Source organism: Ursus americanus, chromosome 12 (assembly GCF_024610735.1).
Source record: "Ursus americanus isolate L20-20 chromosome 12, mUrsAme1.1.p, whole genome shotgun sequence".
In the NCBI taxonomy this organism is placed as follows: domain Eukaryota; kingdom Metazoa; phylum Chordata; class Mammalia; order Carnivora; family Ursidae; genus Ursus; species Ursus americanus.
The window spans coordinates 72,217,699-72,238,006 of NC_142138.1; the positions used below are offsets into that span (position 1 = coordinate 72,217,699).

The following is a 20,308-nucleotide window of genomic DNA, read 5'->3' on the forward strand; positions in this document are numbered from 1 at the left end:
TAAATATTAATGATTAATTACTAAATTATATAAACAAGAATTATGTAGGCAGGGGCGCCTGGGTGGCACAGTCGTTAAGCGTCTGCCTTCGGCTCAGGGCGTGATCCCGGCGGTCCGGGATCGAGCCCCACATCAGGCTCCTCTGCTGGGAGCCTGCTTCTTCCTCTCCCACTCCCCCTGCTTGTATTCCCCCTCTCGCTGGCTGTCGCCCTCTGTCAAATAAATAAATAAAATCTTAAAAGAATTATGTAGGCAAAAGGTAAAAAGATGTCTCATCCTGACAGTATCTAGCTCACAGGATGCTAGGTTAGTACTTCTGTCCTGCACTATGCTGTCTTCAAGGACTACTCTGTAGCATTAGCTGAGCACCTGCTGTAAAGGCACCAGGCTGCTCAGCTCATGAGTAGGAGTAAATGCTGTGCCTTGTTGCTTATTTTCAGCATTTACTCTGAGTGGATGTTGAATATTTCGAGTATCATTCTTGGTTGGATGGTTTTGCATAAAATAAATGCCTTAACCCTCACAACAATTCTGGAAAGAAGATTTAATTATCTTCATTTTTCAGTTGAGTAAATTAATACTCAGGTTAGTTTTAAAGGTCACCCAGCTGTAAGTAGCCAACCTGGGATTTTAGTTTCAACTCTGACCATGTTCTCTTCATTCTGTAGTATTGTTTCTATCTTTGAGGTGACTTTAATTGCTTCAAATTAGGGAATTTTTCCTCTTTTATATTTACCTGATGGGAATCTGAGATAAGGAGGAAGTCAGGGGCCTGGAATCATATTTCAGGACAGAAAATTCCTTTACCACCCCTCATCATCCCCAGCACCAGGTCTCCTAGGGATGGAAAAGAAACTGATATGGTGAAGAAGGAGGAAGAAAACAAGAATCTGCTCCTTCATAGTCCAGAAGCTTTGACATTGAAGTGAGACACTCCCACATTCTGTAGGTGACTGCAAGGACAAGCATACAGGGAGGGGACTGGCTGCTGGAATGCCAACCTGGGTGATGAGTCAGGCAGATGCCAACCAGCTGTCTCATGGTGTAAACCAGACCCAGAACCTTTTATATAAAGACAGCCCTCTATCCAGATGCTTCAGCCTGAATGTCTGCTTGCTGTGAGGAGGGTGAGTCTAGGGGCTGGGTCCTGGGATTGGGGTAGGGATGCATCTCAGGGGATGCCCAGATTCACAAGTGATTCAGGCGGATGCCCAGGTTCATAGTGAGGGAGGGGAGAGCTGCAAGCAGAGGAACAGTGGTACATAAACCTGAGGAGAAAAGTCTAGTAGACTTTTACAGAACGTGAGAAGAAGTGTGAAGAACTGAGGGTCTGAAGTCAGTGCATTTGCCTTTGATAATGCTGGCCTCCTCCTCAGGTACCACTTTCCCACATCAGGCCCTCTCTCCCTGGAAAAGATGCATTAGTAATTTACACTTTGTGAGCAGAGTTGTGTATAGGGGGGTTACTTCCCCTAAGGGCATGTGTTTTTAGATATTCTCTAAAAATGGAGAATGGAAATCTTTGTGTACATTAGTATTTCTGGAGCTTATTGGGAAGTATTTTGTTGGATGAGTTAATCGTTAAATCAGCCACCCTGCTGTGCTTGTCACTGGGTTGCCTGTATATGAACAGGTGAATTTAGGGAGGGCAGAGGAATGGAGACCGCCCTGTTTCTCCCTGGATAAGTGTAGTGTTAGAGAGTATGCCTGCATCCTCCATGTCATGTTGGTAATGCTCCTGCTATGTAGGGGTTTATGTGGGGCTGAATGTCAGTCTTGTGATTGAGGAATCTTGCACTTTCTGGGTTACCCCATCTTAGGCAGTCATTCCCTGCCTCTAAGAGGGGCTGGCGAGAAAATACTTCTGAAGCCAGCGGATTGTCCAACTTTAGGCGATTTACAACAGCCACCTGCCTGAGCAAGTTGCCATGGTGGTTCTGAGCCTTTCTAAGGCTGGTGTGTTTTGTTTGTGTGTGTTTTGCATATGTCCATGAGGGTCATTTAAACAAATTCACCTAAAAAGATTGAATGTAGAGAAATAATCATTTTATGTTGGGTTTGAGCTGCCCAATAACTGACTGGATCCTTTACTTTCCAGTGGATTCTTTGAGCGCAGATGGTGCCTGAATGCTTGCTCCCACAGGCTCATTTTTATATGTTTGCACATGTGTGCATTGCCAGCACATGTATGTGAGGATATCCAAGCTCCCATGGGTGTGGAGAGCCCACTTTGGGCTACAGCCTTAGAAACACCTCTACCTCCTGTAGAGTGCTCTCCTGCCACTTAGAACAAGGAATCCCATTGTCTTCAACACCTTCTTGTGTTGGACACTGGTATATCCACCCTCCAGGGGGAGACCCTGGATGCCTGCACCCCTGGCTGTGCCTTTGAAGTTCCCTCAGATGAGGACTTCAGTTAGGTCCTTTGGTAGATCCAAAACAGGTCTCATGGGCAGTGGTCACTAATACTGGGTCCATCTAGCTCAATAGGTGTTCTAGGGTAAAGATCAAGAGTTGGGGATGAAAGTACAGGGAAGAAGCAGGGTGTCTTCCTCTTGGTCCTAGACCCTTCTCCCCCAAAACTCACCCACCTGACACTGATCTTTCTACCATCAGGTCTCACTCACCTACCTGCATCAGAACCATGTGTGACCAGCAGCAGATTCAGTGGTGCCTGCCAGTCCCCCAGTGCTGTGTGAAGGGTTCCTCCTTCTACCCCTCCCAGTCCCCCAGTGCCAAGAGCCAGGTGCTGGTCCAAGCCCCTTGTGAGATGCAAATTGTGGAGTGTCCCACACGATTCCCAGTTCAAGTTTCCCAGGTAAAATGCCAGGCTCCATGCCAGTCCCAGACTATGCAGGTGAAGTGCCAGGCTCCATGCCAGTCTAAGACTACCCAAGCAAAGTGCCAGGCTTCAAGCCAGTCTAAGACCACCCAAGTGAAGTGCCAGGCTTCAAGCCAGTCTAAGACCACCCAAGTGAAGTGCCAGGCTCCATGCCACTCTCAAATTTCCTGTGTTCAATGCCAGGCCCCATGCCAGCCTGAGGTTTCCTATGTGCAATATGAAGCTCCCTGCCCTGTTCAGACCTGCTATGTAGAATGTGCTCCAGTTTGTTATACAGAAACTTGTTATGTGGAATGCCCACTCCAGACCTTCGTACCCCGTCCAGCTCCTCAGCCTGTCCAGACTTATGTGGCTTGTCCCCCAGTTTCCCAGTCTCAGGGAAGATTCTCAACCCAGTGCCAGTATCAGGGCTCCCATGGCAGAAACTCCCTGCAGCGTCAGTCCCCAGCTTCCTACAGCAACTGCGCCCCCCAGCGTCAGTCCCGGTCTTCATTTAGCACTCGCGCACCCCAGTGCCAGGCCCAAAGCTCTTCTGGGAGCTTCCCCCGCCAGCGTCGCTCCCAGAGCACCAGCAGATGCCTCCCTCCTCGCCAACTGCAGCCTTCCTACCGCAGCTGTTCCCCTCCACGACGGTCTGAGCCCTACTACAGCAGCTGGCTGCCATCAGCATGTTCTTCGAGTTCCTATAACTACTGCACCCCACCCCGCCGCTCTGAGCCCATCTACAGCAGTGGCTGTCCTCGGGGTCCCACTTCAGGCTGCTCTCGGAGATGTGGTCCCAAGTGCCGGATAGAGATTTCCTCCCCCTGCTGCCCCAGGCAGGTCCCTCCGCAAAAGTGTCCCGTTCAGATTCCTCCCATCAGACGCTGCTCTGAGAGTTGTGCCCCACGACCTTCCTGGGGTGTCTCCTGCCCGGAGCTGAGGCCACGTGTAGAGTCACGTCCACTCCCAAGCGTCTGTCCACCACGGCGACTGGACCAAAGTCCAGAGAGATCACTGCAGCGATGCCCACTTCCTGCCCCACGTTCATGTCCACGTCCTGCTCCACGGCCATATCCACGCCCAGAACCACGTGCAAGGTCAGATCCCCGTCCATGTCCTCCACCACGGCGACGTTCGGAACCCTGTCTGTGTCCGGAACAACGTCCAGCCCCGCGCGCAGCCTCCTATCCCAGGCGAGTGCAGCGTGATTTTCCCGAGTCACGTCCATGTCCACAGCCCTGTGAGCACCCAGAACCTTATTCACTTCCAGAACCAATTCCCCTTCCAGCACCCTGCCCAAGCCCAGAGCCGTTTGTGGAGCCTCGGCGCTGTCCCAGCCCATGCTCGGGACCAAATCCAATCCTATGCCCTGGAGATGTAGGCGGTCATGAATCCAACCCATGCCGCCTGGACACCGAGGCCCCCAGCTGTGGCCCAGCTGGTTATAACCAGTGGCAAGGAAGTGGTGACAGCTTTGGGCCTTGTGATGGGATTCCAGAGCCACAGGGTTTCGGTGATTGCGGAAACCAAGGAGGTACCTGTGTTGGAGTGAAAGGAGGTTCTTCTGCTGGAACAAAGGGTGCTTATTTTTAAGGAAGCATGGTTGAGACATCCCTGCCTCCTGCCCTGAAAATGTCACACCTCCTTTCCCAGCAAGCTCAATTTCCAACATGTTCTTGTTGTATCTTTCCAAGACAGTCAGAGGCTCCCTGCTGCAGAGGTGATGTCCAAACTCCATTGCGTGCCATCTCAGGATCCACACCTGGGTCTCAGGCACCTCTCCGGCCTCACATCTGGCTCCTCCCCTGTACACACCCTCAGTTCTAGCCAAACCGGTCCAGCCACCAGGGCACATCTGGGTGTTCTCCAGAATATACCTTATGTGCCCCTGCCTCCAAGTCTCTGCTCACTTCCCACCCTCCTTGCTTAGACCACTTCTCTGCTATGCCCAGCCTCTGAAATCCAGCCCATCTTCCAAGACCGTTTCCTTGGAGTCTTTTCTGTTTGTTCCTTCCCATGGGAGCCTACACTGACTTCCTAGAACCCATTGCATTGTCTATACCAGCCATTTGGCAACTGCTTTGTAATGTCTCTTAAATTATTTCACTTTTAAGATGTGTCTGTTTTTTGTGCCCAACTAGGTTGTAAACTCCCATTTGAGTGGAGTGAGAATATCCCTGAAGTCTCATGCTTCTCCTGGGGCAAGCAGCTGCTGTGCAAAGCTTGTGGGTTGGCAGCTTGAGCCATGATCTATCCTGATAGGCAACCCCAGGATCTGGGACAGAAAGAGGCCATGTAACAATAAAGATGATACCCTCAATATCTGAGTCCTGCAAAATGCCTGTTTTTTACCCTTCCTGACTCTCTGGGATGAGCTGCTTTATTATTATTATTTTAGTTTATTATACCTGCGATCTGATCTTTCCTTAGCCGGGTGGGCTGCCTTGTGGGTGTTCTGTCTCCCCTCAGTGTTCCTGGCATCTGGTGGGAGAAGCTGGATGATAAGGAAGGAGGAAGGAGGGAACAAGAAGAACAACTCTTGCTCCTCAATCTTGGGGTAAAGGTCTCAGGTCTGGGTTGGGCAGGTCACCCAGCTGTGGGTGTCAGGAGGGAGAGGGGAGCTTGAGGAGAACTGGAAGTTCTCTGTGATATTCCACACAAGATACACTCTTCCTTTGTTCGAATAAACTATTTGCCCTTTCCTTTCTTCCTTCTTTCCTTCCTTTCTTTCCTTTTCTTTCTTTCTTTCTTTCTTTCTTTCTTTCTTTCTTTCTTTCTTTCTTTCTTTCTTCTTTCTTTCTTTTTCTTTCTTTCTTTCTTTCTTTCTTTCTTTCTTTCTTTCTTTCTTTCTTCTTTCTTTTCTTTCTGACATTGTAGAAAAGGGAGCATCCAAGGTGGCCTCTATGTTCCTCCACCACTCCTGAATCCCAGTGGGCATAAGTGGTCTTGGCAGCACGATGGTGGGGCTTGGAGGGGCTGGAGAGAGGGGGTGCCTCTTCTCTCCACTCCCTGCCTATGAGGTGGGAGCTATAGAATGAGTGCTCTTGAGGAGAACCTTTCCCCAAATGGAGACAGTTCCCCAAGGCCACCAGGGTCTGTAGAGGATAAAGGGGGTCCTCTTAAGAGGACAGCAGGGGGTGTCTCTGGCCTGGACTCACAGATCCAGCTCCACAGTTGGATACCACAGATCTAGGATCTGGCTCTGAGGGTGCCTTTCCCTTGCCCCAGGGATCTGGTCTTGCAGTGTCAGAGGTGGAGACCCAAGAGACACCTGGCAAAAGAAAACTGAGGTTCTTTATGTGAAGTCCATTCACTCATTTATTTATTTAATTTTTTTTTACTGACAAATATTTATTTTTTACCTGCCAGGTAGGCACTGCTAAAAGGGACAGAAATAACTCTTCTTTGGTCTCAGAGAGCTTACAGCCTAGAACACTGGTTCTCAGGGTAGTACCTGGACCAGCAGCATCAGCACCACCTAGAACCTTGTGACAAATACAAATGCATCACCCCAGACCTACTGAAGCAGAGACTCTGGGGGTGGGGCCTGGGAAGCCGAGGTTTAAACAGCCAACCAGGTGTTTCTGATGCCCAAGAATGTTTGGTTGTTACTAGTTCAGTAAAATACCTTATACAGGTAGAACATGAATATATGTATATATATGTATGTATATATATATATATATATGTATGTATTTTATATACAGTCTCTTATTTTCAGAATAGCCCATCACACAGGCATTATTATCTCACCATTTTGCAGAGCTGGAAACCTAAGCACACAGGCCAAAGCCACACAGCCAGACTCAATTCCAAGCCTACATTCTTTTCTACTACTCATGGCATCTTTCATCTCAGTCATAGTCCCTGCATCTTCCAGATATAGTTCCTGTATCAACCCAGTCATTTTTCCAACATACTTTTATTTTATTTTCACCAGTTTTACCTTTGCCTCTTCTCTTCAAATCCAGGCTTCTCCAGGACCCTATCTGCTCCGTGGCACAAGCCCCCAGGGCCCTGGCAGGGCTCAAATGACTCCTATGAGGCACCTCTATTTTTCCATCAGCTGGGCCCCTGGGTGGGGATGGGGAGAGGCTTGAAAAACCCAGATGGGGATTCTCATTAGATCTCTCCTCTTGTTCTCTCAAACATACCCACAAACAAGGACCCTCTTGTCTGGAGGATGAGCGGGGAGCAGTCCATCCCCTCAAGACACAGAAGAAACACAGACCTGGATGGGAGAGAAGGGCATTCACTCCTAGGAAACCCCACTCCCCTCAGGTTCAGGGTACAGGTCACCACACAGGCTATTTGTTACGATGACCCATGACTTGCACTGTTCTCTGGAGATAGACTCTGGTTCCCCAGGATAAGTAGGGCTGGATACAGAAAGAGATTGGATGCTGGCAGAATAGAGGTGTCTCTGCGTGAGTCAGGCTGGGCCTGGGGCTCCCTCATAGACCATGGCCGTGTACCAGCTATCCTCAGTGCCATCTCTGTAGCCATAGAGGCTCAGAGCCCAGTGCTCCTCTCTCCTGAGGAGAGAATTGGGTCTCAGTTGGGTCCTCCCACCTCTTCTGACAGGGTGCCCAGGTTTGAGCCTTTCAGTAGGCCACCTGTGAAAAGTTACAGCCCATCTATGGCATCTCTGAGGAAAGAGGTGCTCAGGAACGCTGGTCTGCTGTGTCTGTCTGTATGCTTTTAAAGCATGGGGCTTCTAAAATGTATGTGGTGATAGGGCTGCAACCCTAGGAACATGGGTTAAGGTATCCTATAGCCCTTCAGCCTTGGCATTTGACAGCCCTTCCAGTCACCCCCTCCACTCCCCAGCCTCCACCCTTTCACGCATGACCTGCCTTCTGGCACTCTGCCTTTTCCTTCTATATCAACCATTTGAACAAAACTTGAAAGGCCAGGGAATGGAATTCCAGAGTAAAAAAAACTATTTATAAAAGCCTTTTAGATGTGCTCAAAGACCCGTGAGAGACTCTCCTCTTTGAATAACACACTAACAATCTCAGGCAGTGCTCAGGTTGCATAGTGTTGTTTCCATTTCAGGTGAATAGACTGTTGCCCAGAAATGCCAGTGCATCAGGCAGATCTCAAACAGTATGAAACAGAAGTCGACCAGACTCCTATGCTTGGCATTCAATATGAGGACTTGGTTTCCAGAGATGAGGGGCTAGTTAGTCTGAGTGAATGTAAGAGAGATTGAGTCTAAAGACCATGCCTTCCACCCTGGAATCCTTCTTATATCTGTGTGTAAACTTCTATCCTTTCCCTCTTTCTAAGCCTCCTGCCCTGGGATTAGCAACTTCATTGTAGAATGAGGGAATTGCACTAGATGTTCTCAGAAATTCCTTCCAGACCAGGTGGGTTAGCCAGAGTTGCTCTTTGTCACAGGCACTAGGCTAGGGTGGAATGACCTGGGAACCCTTTTAAAGACACAGAACCCCAGGATCCATCCCCAGACCTATTTAAAGTGAATTTCTAGAGAGAGAATCTGGGACCTCCATTTGAAAATTATTCTGATCAGCTGAGATAGAAACCATTGCTGTAGTGGTACCCAGGGGTGTGAGGGAGCTTACTCAATATCTACAAGGAGAGTTGAAACTTGCACACATCTGGCCACAGCACAAGGAGGAGGTGGACAGGGTGGCAAAAATGGAGCTGACCACTAACTGTTTTTTATGAGAAGTTTTATGTAATTACACTATGTGAGAGTCAAATTTTCTTCTCCTCAGTATAGGAACACCTCAAGACCAAAGAGTCTCTTCTTTTCTTTCAGTTAAATCCCCAACCACTGCCACCCCAAATACCCAGAATTAGGCTTCTGTACATGGCTGAGGGTGGGGGGTTGTCTGATATATGTTACAGATTTTTTACTGGGAGAAGAAAGGCCTAGTTTTGAAATCCCTGCCTTATCCAGGCATTACCTGCCTAAACATTAAGAGGGAGGAATTCCACAATCCAAAGTTTGTCCTACAGACTAGAATAGTCCCGGATGAATAAGGAAATAGAACAGTCATGCATAAGGGAATAGCTCAGCTCTTTATAATGGAACAGATAGGTAGATAGTAGGAATCAGAAGACAGCCAGTATACACAACATATAGGAGAATAGCCAGGTGGTGAGCAAGACTTGGTCCCTGGCCATAGCATACTCCTGATTTCTGGCCTGGTTGGACATCGCAGAGGATCCACATGCCTGTGGCTTGAAACTAGTTAGAAAGAGTGGGTGATACATGATGATTCATGTGCTTCCCCATCACCAGGGACCATCAAACTCATTCTTCCAAAAGGTGAAGCTTCCTGACCTGGAAGACTAAACTTGAAATATCTAGAAGGCTAGGAATAACCCAAGTTATGCTAAACCCACCCATCATATTCCTCACTACATCTTGTCATAGGAACCCTGAGGTAGGTTAACATCTTTCCTCTGTTCTCGAACGTTATATCTGACAGGAAAAAAACCGTTTATCGACTTATATTAACACATTGGTTTGCTTGACAAAGATTTATTGAGACCTAGCTATCTGTAGGAAATGTGCTTGGTCCTGAAAATACAATGGTGAGTAAGGCAGACAATGTCTTTCCCACCTGGAATTTGAGAGACAATAGAGTTTATGAGAGCTTGAACATGGGAGGCACAAGGCACCACAGAAACCGTAAGAGGGGCACTTAAGTGGAGGTGCCCACAATCAGAGGTGTGAAAGGTTGGTGGGAGTTATCTAATGAATGGAGGAAGGAGTGAATGAAAGAGTTCCAGGAAGAGACAACAACAGGTATGCTGTCATTAAACTGACATCATGACAGACAATGCAGGGAGGAATGTTTCCTCCTTACATGACCATTCTTCCTAGTTCCAAATACGCCCTTCTTTACCCAGCTCTAATCAACTTCTTATCAATATTTTAGAGTAAGACTCGAGAGGAAACTGACCTAAAATTTCAAGTGACTTCAAGTGATGAGGGAGGATTGAAGAACATGCCTATGAACATGGGTTAGAATAACGGACCTAATTTGACCGATAAAATGCAATTGAGATAGAGGTGAAATTCTGAGTTTAAGTTAAAGATCTGTTGCACTTGTAGAAGGTAAGTAGATATATGCAGAGCCACACATATGGAGAAAAGTTTGGTTGATTTAAATCTTAGCATGGGGCAAGTGTGAGATTGTCTGTGGCACATGGTGATGAGCTCTTGTTCTTCAAAATTCATTACTTGTGTATAACACCCAGTGCACCCTGCAATACGTGCCCTCCTTAATACCCATCACTGGCCTATCCCAATCCCCCACCCCTCCCCTCTGAAGCCCTCAGTTTGTTTCCCAGAGTCCATGGTTCCATTCCCCCTTCTCTTTACGCCCCTTCCTTCTTCCCTTTCTTCTCCTACAGATCTTCCTATTTCTTATATTCCATAAATGAGTGAAGCCATATAATAATTGTCTTTCTCTGCTTGACTTATTTCACTTAGCATTATCTCCTCCAGTGCCGTCCATGTTGCTGCAAATGTGAAATCTTTCTTTCTGATGGCTGAGTAATATTCCATTGTATATATGGACCAGAACTTCTTAATCCAGTCATCTGTTGAAGGACATCTCGGCTCCTTCCACAATTCAGCTATTGTGGACAATGCTGCTATGAACGTTGGGGTGCATATGGCCCTTCTCTTCACTACGTCTGTATCTTTGGGGTAAATACCCAGTATTACAATTGCTGGATCATAGGGTAGCCCTATTTTTAACTTTTTAAGGGACCTCCACACTGTTTTCCAGAGTGGCTGTACCAACTTGCATTCCCACCAACAGTGTAAGAGGGATCCCCTTGAGAGAGAGAATCTTAAGCAGGTTCCATGCCCAGCATGGGACTGGACATGGGGCTTGACATGGGACTCCATCTCACAACCCTGAGATCATGACCTGAGCCAAAATCAAGAGTCAGATGTTTAATTGACTAAGCCACCCAGATGCTCCTAATGTATTTTCAAAGAAGTAGCATGCTGCTCTCTCTCTTCTATTATTTGAAAGATTTTCTTTCAGAAAAAATAAAACTCAAGAGCTTAAATCTAATGGATGGAAATTTCTGTCTAGAAATAAAGAGAATAATTTAATAATCAGAACTGTGTGGAAATGGAATGCAGTTACTCTTGCATCCAACAAACACTTATTCAAATACTGAGTTTTTACTATGTGTCAGGAAGTATTCTGGAAGCTTGGGACATATTAGTGAATGCAATAGACAAAGATGCTTGTTCTCAAGGAACTGACATTCTAGCAGAGGAAAACAGATAAAAATGGATGACGTATTTAAACACACACACAGACACACATACATACATACATACATGCATTAAAATATACAAACTGCTTTGGAAATAAAAACAAATACAGCAATGGAGATGTTCTGGGCAGGCATCACAGACAGCATAAGAAGGGGAAGAGGACTGAGCTCAGTGTGTGGGAGAAAGGGATCCAGAGAAAGGGATTCCAGCATGCAGGAATAGAAAGGGCATAAAAAAGACATCATGAGCTATGGACTCATGGACCCCAGCTCCACTACTTACTAGCAGAGAGGTCTTAGCTTTGGCAGTTTCCCTGACACGTTTATGAAATGTGATTAAAAGAAAAATATACTCCTGTTGTATACCCCTGTCTGTGTCACACAGGATTAAATAGATTATTTGTGTTATATACACTTTGTATATTATAAAACACTACAAATATATTTGCCTTTACCAGTGAGATATTCACCCTGAAGGGGAGAAGTACAGGGAAGAGATGATGATTGGTCCATATGATGAGGGAAGTTGGCCACAAAGGCAGGCCAAGTCCAGGCCCAAGCAAAGTCTGGACAGGCAGACAGGCAGAAGCGAAGAACAAACAGGAATGGATGTGGTCAGCTGGAGCAAGTCAAGAGAGGTATGGAGGAGACAGAATGAAGGAGTGATGGGACATGGGAAGGCAGACAGAAGAGGGTTGGGAGACGGGTGGTGGGAAATGGCTCAGGCAGGAAGCTGAATCTAGAAGGAATAAGGGATTTGGGGACAGTTGGCTCACATGCCAAGATGAATGTTGGCTTCAAGGATGGTGAGGTGAGCTGCTATCACAAATGGTCATTTGTGTGTTGATGCCACTCAGCCAGTTTGCCGATGGCATGGTTCCTGAGGTTAGCCAGGAGAAGAGGAAGTGCTAAGGAGGGAAGGCTCTCAATCAATCAGAAATACTTCAAAGACTTGAATCAAGATTGGGCCCTTAGTCATTGAAAGGCCTTCTGACTTGACCCAGCCTGGATAAAAAGGCTGGATTGGACAATCATTTAATTAATAAGTTCTTTCCATAGCATCTCATCAACATTCCTCAGAGGCTTGTTTTGTTCAGTCAGAAATCCAGGAGGTGTTTCCAGTGAGCATAGTCTTAATCCTCCTGCAGCAAAGCAGGGTTTTCCACTCTCAGCACCAGTGACATTTTGGTTGGGGTAATTCTTTGTCATGGGAGTACATTGTAGGGTATTAAGTAGCATCCCTGGCCTCTACCCACTAGATGACAGTATCAAACACAATCCCTTCCCCACCAGCTGTGATAACTAAAGGCCTCTGTAGATTGTCAAAAGCTTCCTCCTGAGGGCATGGAATAGGAGTTAGGGTGTACAAAACCCACTCACCATCCTTTAATGAGAACCATTGAATTAGAGGAAAGAAACTGGCCTTGCCTTTCGGACATTCCCAATACCACAGAGAATGCCATCCAGCCCTCACTTCCATTCCAAAAGACTCCCATCCATTAACAATAAAAAGTTTCTGTTGATGTAAGGCAGGGGCACAGGCAAAGAATTCCAGCTTCAAGGATTTTCAGAAGCTTCTTATTTTTCATTGAGGGAACTGATATACTGATTATGGAAGGGTAGATTATCTTGGCTATTAAGGCAATTATGAGTAGATTAGCTGTGACTGTCATTATAGTTTTTTGGCAAATTTATCCAATAGCTCAGAATACTCCCTAATTCTTCCACTGGGTCTGCTAAGGAGGGCCAGTGGCAACCTGAAAAACAGTTGTAAGCGAGAATTTCCATTGTCTTGAAAAATCAGAACACAGGACATTTTCACACAAAAAAGAATAAATTTTTATTGATGGTTGGTTAATAGGATTTGTACGTAAAAGAGAAAAAAACGTACAAAAGTTCATTTGTTCAAAAGCATGTCCACATTTCTATTCTCCTGGATCCCCCACTGAATACAATATAATAGTTGAGAATAAGTAAAAAAAAAAAAATACTGTATAAGACTGTGTTATGAATTGAGGTTGATGGTATGGTTGAGTTGGGAAAATCTTGAGCTACCAGTTAAAAATGGAGAGAACCTGAGCCTTGCTCTACTCAGAATTTGGACAAACTGGTACAGCAAGGCTTCCTTAGCTAAAGGAGTGATTATTAACCATAAGTTGATACTCTTGGAAAATGTTAGATTTCTGTGTTCCTCTAGTGACCAAAGCATGTAAATACTACAGACTATACTCTCTTATCTAAAACCCTTGGTACCAGATGAGGTTCAGAACTAGTTTTCTAAGCGGGATAGTGCAGTGAACAGAATTTATTGGTTACACTACAGGCATACTTCGGACTTAACCATGCACGATCCCATCACCAAGCAACTCAAATGAAGGAGTCTACCGCCTCTTGGGTAGACACAGTGTATAGTTCAGATCCCCCAAATCCATGGCTTCAGGAGTCCTGCCCCTTTGAGAAGGCCATTAATATCTCTGCAACAAAACACATGAATATTCACAGTAAGGTGAAGCCACCTCACTGTCAGGTCAGGTCAGTTTTTTGCCACCAAATGGGTGTCATCAACAATCAGACAAGAAGCTCAGTTTTCAGAGGCCTTTGGTTGGAATAAGGATCATGAATCTTCAGTAACATTTAGGGGATTGCAGCAGTGGTATTTTCTTATCTCGTTTCCTACTGCTGTCGTCCTCTGTCCTAGTATCTCCTACACTGTCCTCTTCCATATTAGGACCCAGTGTTACTGTGATTATCCTTACCTGCTAAAATGACAACCATACAACTTGCAATAGTAAAATTAAACTAAGACCTTCCAAGCATTTTTGGTCAACATTCAATAAAACTCAAGTGACTGACCCTGGCAATGGTCTCCCCACCACCCAGCCTTCCATTTCTCTTTAGCGTACCCCTATCCTCACTCTCTCTCCTGGCTCCAGCACACATGCCCTACAGTCCAGTCAGGCTGGATCACTCACCACTCACAAAAGACCACCTGTATCCTGTTGCCTGTACCTATTATCACACTGCTGCTTCTCGCTGGAATGTCCTCTGACCCCCAACCCCTAGCCTCCATGGGTCAAAGCTTCTTTGACAAATCTTTCCCAGACACCCTTCCTTAGAATTCCCCTCATTCACCTCTTTTCCAAGGCTAAGTTGTATCCTTGTTTTTGGACACGTTGTACCACTTATTGGCTTTCTTTTTACTTATCCCACTTGGGATGTATTAGTTTTTTAGTCCTATTGAGATAGGGAAACTGAAGGACTCCATAAAATTCTGCTTTTTGCTCCTTTTCCTGCTTCTATTCTTGCTAAGACATGTACCACCACCTCACTTTATACATGCCTCAGAATGCATATAGTATATGTCCTCCTCCTAAAGGGCAAGGAGTTAATGATTTATTTAGAACAGAAAACATCTAAGGAAGGACCAGGTGAGGATGACTGAACAAAGCCATTCCAGACCACTAGTACTAGACATTTTAAGGCCAAGACCCCCTGTCTCCAAGGAGTAACTCCTGGGCCCTCACCTTTGTTCCAATCAATTCCTAGATACCTGACGGGACATGTACACCAGACCCTGAACAAAGATGAGACTCTTACTCCTTTCCTTTCTGAGTCTCCCAGACACTCTGTCTATACCTGCACTCTCTCTATGCGTTCGATAAACTGTGCTGCCCCTTCCTGCTGGCTCGCATTTGATTTCTATCCTGTGTGCAGCCAGGGATCCTCTCAGTTGGTCCTGTGGGACCCCCTCCGGGTCCTCAGACCTAGCCTGCCTGCATCTTGATAGTTTTCATGAAATTTGGAAAATTGATCATTATTTTAAAAATATATCCCCCATTCTCTTTATTCTCTTTCAGAAACTATAAATATGTGAGTGTTGGATTATTTGCTATAACTCAACAGATTAACACTCATCTGTTCATTGTTTTGTATTTTTCCCCTCTTTTCAATTCAATTCTTCAAGTTCAAGTTCACCAATCTGTTCTACTGCAGTTTACAATCTGCTGAGACCATCCAATAAATTTTTGACATTTTATTTAATTTTGAACATATTTAATTTTTCAGAGACTATGTTTTTCATTTTTAGAATTTCCAGTTGGTTATTTTTGAGCATGGAAACACAGGTAATATGTGTTATTCGTATAATATGAATTATATTGCAACAATGTAAACAATTTTTACTTGAATATTGCGTGTGTCTGTTCTTAGGTATGCCAGGTAAACCAGCACCACTTCAAGTAGTGCTATCAGGCCACCTTTGGATTACTCCCTTCTCTTCACCCCTTCCATTTTTATTTTACCTTCTCCCTTCAATTTGCTCCCAGGAAACAGTGAATTCTTCTCAGGTTATAATTTAGGGCATTATGGGCAATATGCCCACCTTCAGTACCTCTTTCCTGTAATTACTCCAGATCTACCTTCATCAAACCAAACTCACTGAGGTATAGGGGAGGAAAAAACGGCATTTAGTTTGAACAAGATGCAGCTACTAAAGTTGTCCATGGCTTAAAGAATCCCCCGTCCATTAAAAATCCAAGTTTACATCTATTTCTCTCTTTTATTTTCTGTCTATCTATCCATCTATTTTCTGATTGTCACCAAGTGCCACATACTATCTTGCCTGTTTCCCCTTTGCCATCTTAATTAACATGTAGATCCTGCAAAAAAAAAAACAACTTTTCTATCATTATCTATATTTAAAAGATGTGTACTGTGAGGTTCAAAGAAGTTGAATACTTTGGTGAGGTCCCTAAAGCCTATTTTCTCAACCACTATGCTACACACACCACCCCCAACAACTTAGACATACAGATTTTCACCTGAGCCATGTAGATTCAAAGGTTTGGATGAAACCATGTGATTTCACTCATTTGTGGAATTTAAGAAACAAAACAAACAAGCAAAGGGAAAAAAGTAAGAGAAAGAGAGGGAGAGAGGGATAGAGGGAGAAAGAGAGAGAGAGAGAGGGAGAGAAAGAAACAGACTCTTAACTATGGAGAACAAACTAACGGTTATCAGAGGGGAGGAGGTGGGGGGAGTTGGTGAAATAGGGGATGGGGATTAAGAAGCACATTTATTGTGATGAGTACCGGGTGATGATGGAAGTGTTGAATCACTATATTGTACACCTGAAACCAATTATAACACGGTATATTAATTAACTGAAATTTAAATAAAAACTTTTTAAAAAAACCCAAAGGTCTAGGTGAAAAATTACTATCTAGGGTGGAAAGAAAGCAGGGGCTTTGTGACCAGGTCTATAAATGTGAATAGAAGTCCTTCCATGGAAAAAAAGTCAACAGAGGACTCTAGGAATGGGGATGTTCATTTTGACTCACCACAGTCCCCATTGTAAGCAGGTACTTTCCTAGCTGGAAGGACATGCCTTGAGGTCTCTAGAGGGAGGCAGGGAGGAGCTGTCAGTCATTACCTGTCACAGGACCATGTGGGTGGCGGGAGACGGGTCATGCCATACTGGGGCCTTGTCTCACATGCTGGGGGCAGAGCCCAAGGCCAGGATAAAAGGCCTTGGGTCCAGAGCCCTTCCAAGCACTCCTTTCCTGAGGTGCTGACAGACCCAGTGCTGCTTGTGCCCCGGTAAGTGTTCCCTGGGACTGAGAGCACAGCCTTCCATAGCGGGAGTTCAGACCAGAGCAGGGGGCAGGTGAGGCCTTGGGCTATGGTTGGAAGGACAAGGACCAAGAAAATCTGAATCAGGAGGTCCAGGGTGGGATGGGTGAGAGAGACCAAGAACAACTAGGAAGATTTGTGTGCTATATGCTAGAATTTTGGAAACAGCAGAGTGTTCACAGTTGCTGGGTGTGTTTCTCTGGTTTTGGCGAATGAAAACATTGATGGCTAGATTATGCTGGAGTGGTTGCATAGTGGGAATATAGTTTTGGAAATACAGCCAGGCCCATTTGCAGAGACAGTGCATTGAGGATGTTGGTTCTTAACAGAAGAAAGAATCAGAGACACTTCTGGATCTGTTTAGACTCCAACAGGAAGGTCCATATTGGGAACTGGGGGCACACTGGAGCTGAGAAACCCTGGGGCTTGCCTGGGAAGCAGCCTTTGGGAGGAGGACTATGTGGATTAGAGCCCTGGGTTAGGAGTCAGGGAGTTTGAGAACAGAGCTGTGACAAGCTAGTGACTAGAACTGGGCCAGTGAATTTGTCTTTTTTCCTTTCAGTTTCTTCATTTATAAATTGAGATGTTTGGGACAAATTGACTCCAGTTTGTCCAAAAGGCCCTTTGCAGTTATGATTTTCTATATTCTACAAAACCAAAACATATCAGAAATCCTTCCAAGAGAGAATGTTTTTGCTTTTTCCTTGAAGAGGCTTTCAGTGCTAAAATGGTCCTTACACTGGATGTCTGCAAGATTCTTGGTGATGTGAGAAAATGAAAGCTGGCCTAAAGCCAATTTACTTCCTGGTCTTTTCTCAGACACTAAGGAAATGCTAATTAGCATCAACTTTCTTAACATATTTGGGCATGATATTGTTGACAACATTCCAAATGGGATTTGAGATGCAACTCTGTGAAAGAAGGCAATGGTATACCAGTAAGAGTGATAAAAATGTCAGAGATGGTTTTCCTATATCTGATCTCAAGACTTTCAAAATCAGGATCTAGAAGTGATGCTGAGAACAGGAAGAGGGGGTGGTGCTCTGCGTCCTGGGTCTGACTGTGTGACTCTCTCCCTCAGCTCCTGACCCCACCAGCCGAGATGTCCTGCCAGCAGAACCAGCAGCAGTGCCAGCCCCCTCCCAAGTGTCCCGCCCCCAAGTGCCCCCCCAAGTGTCCCCCAAAGTGCCCCCCAGTCTCTTCCTGCTGCAGTGTCAGCTCTGGGGGCTGCTGCGGCTCCAGCTCTGGGGGTGGCGGCTGCTGCAGCTCTGGGGGTGGGGGCTGCTGCAGCTCTGGGGGTGGCGGCTGCTGCCTGAGCCACCACAGGCCACGCAGGTCCCACCGTCACAGACACCAGAGCTCTGGCTGCTGCAGCCAGCCCTCGGGGGGCTCCGGGTGCTGTGGAGGGGGCAGCAGTCAGTCGTCTGGAGGCTGCTGCTGACGTGGACCCCGAGGGAAGAAGAGCAGAAATAGAGGCAGAAAGGGACAAGGTCATCTTCCGTCGGTCTACCTGTGCTGCTGAGACATTTTAGTGAAGATTTCAAACTCTGTTCTTGAGGATTCTTCTTACCTGAAATCCAGAAATCTGTGTCCTCTCTTAAATACTCATCTAAAGCCTGATCCCATGTCTGCAGCCTACCCTGGGAGCCCCAGACAGTAATTCCTATGTCATTCCACGGATAATCCCCTTGGTAGTCCCACCCTGAAGCAACACAATAAAGAATGTGCTCACCGTCGTGCTCTGCCTGCTTTTCCCTTGCTTGTAAACGGGCTGGGAAGGTGAGCATCTCTGGTATCAGCTCTGTTTCCCCTGTCATCTGGGCCCTGATTCAGCACTGATTGTTTTTGACGGGCTGGGAAAATTCTTTTCTACCCTTCCAGAGTAGAAGTTCTTCCAGCTGGACTAAGAATTAAATGGACACGAGACAGATTAACAGGAGAAAAAGCCAAAGTTTTATTACGTGTGCACGGAGGCCCAGGAATGGCATTGAGGCCCAAAGAAGTGACCAGGGCAGGCAGTTCTTATACATTTTAGACAAAGAGACAATAAATCTGTCAGGCGTAAACAGGACAAAGAAAACTTAACTTTGGGAGCTTCAATTAGTAAGGGATTCTAAGCAAAGTTTGGGCAGGGGTGGTAAACGAGTAAAAAGTAGGGGCGCCTGGGTGGCACAGCGGTTGAGCGTCTGCCTTCGGCTCAGGGCGTGATCCCGGCGTTACGGGATCGAGCCCCACATCGGGCTCCTCCGCTGGGAGCCTGCTTCTTCCTCTCCCACTCCCCCTGCTTGTGTTCCCTCTCTCGCTGGCTGTCTCTATCTCTGTCAAATAAATAAATAAAATCTTAAAAAAAAATTAGTAAAAAGTAACAGGAGTTGTTTATACAACCTTCTCAGCTCTGCGTTTCCCACCTCCGGAGATAAGGGTGTCTCTTCACCTCCTGCTCCAGGGAGGGTACTTTTCACATGGAGAAGTATTTCCTGCTTTCAGGGGGACAGAGGAGGGTCTGAATGTCCTTCTAACAAAGGTTCTTATTTAAGTAGCTTTAATTTGAAGTAATCAATATACCATAGTCGTATATTTGGGGGCAGAACTGCCCCTACAGTTCTGTCCTCTGACACTTCCCTGCAAGTTTCTCATATTAAAGCTGAGCTGGTGACTGAGGAGGGAGAAACCGATTTAGTACGAGGGGTAAGAGATCTACAAAGAGCAGAAAGACCACAGACTAGAATGAGGATGAATAAACAGAAAAGAAAAAATGGGGGGGGGGGGGCGCCTGGGTGGCCCAGTCGTTAAGCGTCTGCCTTCAGCCCAGGGCGTGATCTCAGGGTCCTGGGATCAAGTCCCGCATTGGGCTCCCTGTTCTGCTGGGAGCCTGCTTCTCCCTCTCCCACTCCCCCTGCTTGTGTTCCCTCTCTCACTGGCTATCTCTCAAAAAAAGAAAAAAAAAATGGAAGCACCTTTCCCCACATCCCATTAAACCAAATTCCCTAAACCTGGAAATAGATTGGTCCAATAGAAAATCTGTGCTTTGTTTATCTAATGAAAAATGTTAATCCTTTCTTTTAACTAATTCACATTAGATATTATTTGTCCTGTTTGGTTTACGTAGAAGCAACACTTTTCACCAATGATTGCAGAGTTAGTCAGTGGATCTGGGACATGGTGATTTTGGAATTCCACAGAGGCTAAGCTCTTAACTTCTGACTGGAGTACTTTCAAAGTTTGCGTGGTGGTATTGAATTCTTGTCGCATCACCATAGAGAGATTTAGGATTGCTTTTTCTAATTTATAATCTCCAAACTTTGGGAATGACACCCTTAACACTGAAGAACTTGGAATTATGATATGACAGTGGATTCTCTACAATTTCTTGATGGACATGTTTATGTAGCACAGTTTTATGAACAAAGAAGCCCAAGTTTGTGATTGGCTGGCGTTTAGGTTGGAGTACTTAGGGACAAACGGAGCCAGGTATCCAGGTCTGCATTGTCCTGACCACGTAGGCGGGAATACTTTGTAGACCTTGTTGCCACATAAAATAAAAAGACCAGTGTGGTTTATAGACAAGGATAG

The 20,308-nt window shown here is 45.8% G+C and overlaps 2 protein-coding genes across 2 annotated transcripts; both read left to right on the forward strand.

Moving 5' to 3' along the window:
* The first annotated feature begins 2,638 nt into the window (after positions 1-2,638).
* On the forward strand, positions 2,639-4,417 carry KPRP (keratinocyte proline rich protein). Its single transcript, XM_087865764.1, has 2 exons — positions 2,639-2,947; positions 3,026-4,417. Exons 1-2 carry the CDS (start codon positions 2,645-2,647, stop codon positions 4,415-4,417), a joined length of 1,695 nt encoding a protein of 564 aa, XP_087721890.1. The 5' UTR covers positions 2,639-2,644.
* A 13,420-nt stretch (positions 4,418-17,837) lies between these two features.
* Positions 17,838-18,176, forward strand: LOC148109234 (late cornified envelope protein 1B-like). Its single transcript, XM_087865765.1, has one exon. The coding sequence runs from the start codon at positions 17,838-17,840 to the stop codon at positions 18,174-18,176; it is 339 nt and encodes a 112-aa protein (XP_087721891.1).
* The last annotated feature ends 2,132 nt before the right edge of the window (positions 18,177-20,308 follow it).